The 5,877-nt window shown below is 53.1% G+C and overlaps 1 protein-coding gene across 1 annotated transcript in view; it reads right to left on the bottom strand.

The window, feature by feature from the left end:
* Nucleotides 1–5,877, bottom strand: part of ADAMTS13 (ADAM metallopeptidase with thrombospondin type 1 motif 13) — a 66,465-nt gene that overhangs the window by 10,975 nt on the left and 49,613 nt on the right. Inside the window, exons 19-22 of the mRNA XM_015414906.1 lie at nt 5,442–5,662; nt 3,486–3,606; nt 2,370–2,499; nt 274–456 (exon numbers count right to left, since the gene is read on the bottom strand). Of these exons, the coding sequence (XP_015270392.1) occupies nt 274–456; nt 2,370–2,499; nt 3,486–3,606; nt 5,442–5,662 (655 nt within the window). The remainder of the gene's footprint in view (nt 1–273; nt 457–2,369; nt 2,500–3,485; nt 3,607–5,441; nt 5,663–5,877) is intronic.

The raw sequence follows: 5,877 nt of genomic DNA, 5'->3' as shown, positions 1-5,877 counted from the left end.
GATCCCAAGAACTTCCCACTCCTGAGGTTGGCAACCACAGAGTGAGTGTGCAGGAGGAGCTCTTCTTTCAGAGGCAAGCCAGGCGGACCCCGAGGAGACCAGGCAGTGGGCTCCTCCATCTCTGTTCCCCCCCCCCCGCCGCCTTTCCTGGACAGCCTGTGGCAACTCGTCTTCCTGGCCTCCTTGTAGTGGCGGTTGGGGGGTGGAGGCGGTGACCCCTCCCCCTCCCGGAACTCCAGATCCCACCTGTCTAGCAAGTGCCCAGCTAATGACCTTGGGGGACACGGCTGCAGGTTGCACGCTTCCTGTTCCTCGGGGCGGGGCAAATCCTCGCAGTGTGTGTCTGGCAGCATCTCTTCCTCCTCCTTCTCCCCCGTCTGCCGTGCACAGTACAGGACGTTACGCATCACACCTCCACCGCAGCTCGCACTGCAAGGGCCCTGTTTGCGGAACCAGCTGAGGAACAGCAGAGCCCAAATGTTGAACGCGCCCCCGATTGCCTTGCACCATTAGCAGGGCTGAGCCCCACCACCTGTCAAGGTCAGGGCCTGGCCCTGAAACAATAAAAAAGCAGCAACTGTCTGGGGAGGGGGCCGTGGCTCCATGGCAGAGCATCTGCTTGGCACGCAGGAGGTCCCATGTTCAACCCCTGACGGCACCTCCAGCCAATGTTCCCTCTAAGCTGGGAAGGCTTGTGAGCAAAAATTCTACTTTGTGAGCTCCTGGCATGAAGGTTGTGAGCCAGCACTTTGGCTACTGCATAAATCATCATCAAGTTTATTGTATTAGCCATTGGCCATAACAAAACATAAATACAAACAGAATCCTTATACATCACATTAAGTTATCCCTTCACTAACTTGCGCTGAATCCTAGCCTTAATCTTATCTTTTTTGCCGCCAAAGCAAACAGGGACATTCTGCTGGTAACATATACATCCATATCAGAGAGCAAAAAAACAACCAACTCCTCTTTTGAGAATCCATTGTGCAAAGGTAAAATAGGGTATATAAATCTCTGCCTAAGTGATTCGTGCCATGAGCATCTCAGTAAATAGTGCTCAATATCATCCACTTCGCCCAAACCACATTGACAGATTCTTAAGGCAACAGGTAAACCCATAAAACGACCAACACAGACCATTGAAGGAATGGCATGGAATCTGAGGGCTTACTGCATACAGCAGTTTGCTCTAGAGCCCTCCTTCCTGAGCTGAGACAAAAATGTGTGAGCTGGAGGCTAAAAAACTGTGAGCTAGCTCACACTAACTCAGCTTAGAGGGAACACTGCCTCCAGCTAAAACCCTAACCTCAGCCAGAGAGCCCGGAGAGCTGCTGCCACTCCGAGTAGACCAGGCTGACCCTGACGGACCCAGGGAGGTCTGAGTCACTATGAGGCAGCTTCACGGCTGCTCAGCTGCCTCTAAGCATGTGCAAAGAGCACTCCCTTTGCCACTCAAACACAGGATGCTTCCCAGTCAATGGACTTGGCTACAGTGTGAGTTTAAACCCACTCAGTTCTAAGCAATGCCCATGGCAGGATTCCCATGGGGGAGCAAAAATGTCTCCCCACGGCTGCAGCAAGTGGCCTGGACGGGGGTGGGGACGGAGTCCACCACATATCCTGTGCCTCAGCTGCTCACCACTGTTGCCACCCCCATCTTTGCCTCCGACCACATTTGACTCCCCGTATTTGCCTCACCGGCGGCACAGCAAACCCGCCCCCCTTTTCCCTTCCCAGAAGAGCCACACTGTGAAGCAACACCACGGATCAGCCCTGAAGAGGAGAGGAGCCTTTTAAAGGGCCAGAGGTGTGTGTGAGGGGAAGGCGGAGCTTAGTTCCCCCAGTCTGAATATGGAACTTAGCTCTGCCCTCCTATTGGCTGCAAGGAAAGCGGCCACGTGGGCTGCAGTCACCAACGCCTTTCCCAGGAGCCCACAAGTCATGCCTGGTTTGTGGTTGCTACCCGCACAGCGGGGGCTTCCCACTCATCACACGGGGAGGGGGGGGACCAGAAGGATCTCACAAGGTCAGGTCCACATTTTGCTTTTCAGATTTATATCCTGTTCTTCCTGAAAAAAGACCGGGGCAGCTGGCACAGAGTCCACAGGACGGATCAGACCCTGCCGTTCAGAGCTCCTAGCGGATCTGAGCCGGGCAGCAGCCAGCGGGATGCCGAAACACAAAACCTTCAGGTCTGTGGTCAGTGGCCACCCTGGCAAGACACTTGGGGCTGCAGACAGGAAGGAGACCTAAGGGATGGCATGGCCTGCCAGGCTACGGTGGCCACATGGGCTAGGATTCTTTGGATCTTCTCTTGCATTTCTAGTCTCTATATGTATATGCAGTGCCCACGCTGGGCACTTTACCTTGGTGGGCATGGCAAAAGATTACAGATTTCCACCTGACTCTCCGGCTTCAGTGCCTGGTCACAATATCCCTCCTCAGTTTCTTCTTTGGTATCAAAGTCCAGACAGACATAGCGCAACAGAACTGAGCCTGGAAGAGAAAGTGGTTGGAATGCATGTTGTGAGTTAGTTATACGGGACTTTCTCCCATCTGGAATTCCTGCTCAGAATCTTTCCCATCGAGTGAAAACAAACCTAACCACGGAACAATGGGGCAGTCTGAGAGGTACTTTCAGTGAATTCAAGCCCCTGTTCTATAAATTTCCAGCATGAACCATTTAAAGAGGGGAAAGACAGCTGTGGAATGCACTTATTGGCTAGTGCCTGAGTACTACCAACCCTTCCCATTCAATCCTCAGAGCAATGTTGCAGTGGTTCAGATAGAAGCATCCATGGTTTCAGGGTTTTTTTTAAAGGGGACAATCCACCAGACGCACAAAAGAAGTGTCAATATTAATAACTGATCTGGCATTCTTCTTGCATTGGTAATGCCACGGGCAAAACCCAGGCTAGAGGGAAACTGGAAGCTCCTTCGCCCCACCCACCCACAGCACCAAATGAATGGGTGCTTTTAAAGGTGAGTCTCCCCGATGTACATCTGACTGCAAGTCTGATCCTGTACCCAGGACCAATGTTCCCTCTAAGCTGTGGAGTCTTGTGAGCAAAAGTTCTCCTTTGTGAGCTACTGGCATTAAAGTTGTGAGCGAGCAATTTGGCTACCGCATGAATTAGATTGCTCTGCAGCCCTCCTTCCTGAGCCAAGATAAAAATGTGCGAGCCGGAGGCTAAAAAACTGTGAGCTGGCTCACACTAACTCAGCTTAGAGGGAACATTGCCCAGGACCCAACACAGGTCAGGTGAATCGCATAGTTATGTCCCAAGCCTGTCACTTGGCTCTCAATCCTTATCCCCAACCAACCTGTCAGAAGCTCTGCACCTCCACTCTGAACTACAGACATCCAGGCATAAAAAGCTCCAGTGCCCAGGTGGGAATGAGGAGCCACACACAAGCCCCCCTGTTCTCACGGAAGGGAGGGTGTCGTCATTGACAAGACACCCCAATGGAAGGTAGCTCACCTCCTCCACAGCTGACCGGGCATTCTCCAGCCAAAGGGCTCCAAACAGAGACTGACTGACTGCGGTTCTGATGGGGCCAAAAGGGGACGACAGAAGACTCCAGGGGGCGCACGTCGTTCTCCTTCAAAAAGGGCAATGAGAGCACAACATTTCACGGAGGTGGCTCAAGCAGTGCGTGAATGATTGAGCCTAGCGGGAACCTAGCAGGGACTGGAAACAGGAATTGTGCTGCCCCCAGTCAGCGTTAACTGTAGGTATAGTAAACTGCTGTGTATCTTTAAGAGCAGTTGCCCCCGGGAATTGTAGTCCTTAATTAGTCATCCCAAAAGCCTCCCTCTGACTGATTCTTTAAGGGTAATTTCCTGAGCCCAGAGGCGTGAACAGGGGTCAATTCGGGGGGGGGATCGCCGTTCCCCCGGGTGAGGTGCGGGGGGCGGGGCACACGATGAAGCCCCGCCCCCTGCTTCCGGTCGGGTAAAATGGCGATTTGACGCACCCTGTAAGTGCTCAGGGTGGACGGGTGTTCCTTACAGCAGTTTGGACTGTATTTTGGTCCAACACGGCTTCCCCCAGGCAGGGGGAATGACTGGCAGGCATCAAGACCCAAGAGAGGGTTGAGATTTGTGTGATCAAGTCTCGGAGGAGGCTTGTATTACACTTTGATCCCCTCTCCCGAAGCGGGCGCGCATTCAGGGGTGTGTGGCCTTATGACACACTTCTGGTGATGTCAGGGTGTGTGGCATATGCTAATGAGTTATGCTAATGAGTCCCCCTAGCTCTTTTTCTACGAAACGACCCCTGGGCGCGGAGATAGGAATTTTATTGTTCTTTTCCGTCTTCTTTGTCCATCCTTACCGCAAGGAGAAGGGGAAACCCATCTCTTTCTCACCACGGCAACTGAATTGACCTGAATCATAAAAGATGTAACTTTCCACTCAGCCATCAGCTCAGATCATGAGTAATGATCTGTTGAATGCATGTGAAGTTTAAATAAAGGTGATTTTCTCTTTAGTGGCTGTGCGTTTGCTCACACCTAGAAAAGCGCTGAGCTTGGCCAAAAGCTGGCACCGGACAGGACAGGAATGCTCTGGTGGGTGTCTTGTGGCTCAGTCTGGGTCGACTCGAGCGGCACCGCTGCAGACTGAAAGCATCAAGCATCCCCGGCTTCTTTGTCCTCCTTTGACTCTTGCGGCAGCAGCATCCAAGAGGAAGAGGAGGAGGAGGAGGAGGAGGCCAGGAGAGCTCCTCCGTCCTGCTCCCCCAGTCAGGGGAGGCCCCGTCGCCCACCCGTGCTCTGCTGCCACCTGACCTGCGAGGCCTCCAAGGGAGAGGGGAGGGGGTGGCACTACCTGGTTCCTCCGCCCTCCTGGAGGGGGAATAGGCCACCCTTCCAGTCCCCTCCCCTCTGTCCTCCACCCAGCCAGAAGTGTCCTGAAGCCCCCTCTCACCTGTTGCGGCCTCCCAGGCTGCTCTCTTTCCCGGGCAGGGCTGGGTGACGGGACCGGCTTCCCCTGGGACTGAACCCAGAGCCTGCCGCCTTGCCCTGCCTGTTCTGGGCACATCCTGGCCTGGCTGCTGCAGCTGCCAGTTGTGTATGCCTTTGTCTCAGCCAATGTCAGTTGACCCTGCAAGTTTGGGACAGGTCCCGTCACCAGACAGCCTCTTAAAGCAGCGTCACTGCCAACCAGGAGTCAGTCATTGCCGTTTGGGACATTCAGTGGGAACCAGGAAGGAGACGGTGCCAAGGAGAAGGGGAAACCCATCTCTTTCTCCCCATGGCAAATGAATTGACCTGAATCATAAAAGATGTAACTTTCCACCCAAGTCCCAAACACAGCATGTTTACACTCTCTGCACCCATCTCTTCGGAGAGGAGAAGGAGGAGGAGGAGGAAGAGAGAGCTAGCGTTCAGCACATCCACACACAGGCATGAACTTTGGTGACTGCCATACATACCCTGTGCCACCCCAAAGGGCAGACGTTCACCATGCAAGAGACAAAAGCAAGGGGCTTCTTCTCCACTGAGCACAGAGCATCCTCCACTACAGTCTCCAGGCCACCAGAAACCTGGATGCAGGAAAGATTCCGTGGGGCAATTCCTAAGCCGCAGGTGGCAGAGCACTTGCCCGGCTTGGATGCCTTCCATCTGGATGGGGAAGAAACAGCAGTTATAAGGTCTGCAGAGTATTTTATTTCCTTAAAGCATCACTATTACAAAACCAAGATCAAACTCAATGTACAGCCTTCTATTGGACCAATCAAATCAGCGCAAAATAAAATTAACCATGAAAGAAAAATGGTGTAAGCCAGAAAGAAGCAGCAAGTCCCAGTCAGAGGAACCAGTCTGATTTTCTTGACTCCAGGGACTCTCCAGAAAAGGGTTATTTTCAAG

This window comes from Gekko japonicus, unplaced genomic scaffold (genome assembly GCF_001447785.1).
Source record: "Gekko japonicus isolate JY-2015 unplaced genomic scaffold, Gekko_japonicus_V1.1 scaffold2812, whole genome shotgun sequence".
Taxonomy (NCBI): domain Eukaryota; kingdom Metazoa; phylum Chordata; class Lepidosauria; order Squamata; family Gekkonidae; genus Gekko; species Gekko japonicus.
This window is presented reverse-complemented; position numbering and strand designations above follow the sequence as displayed.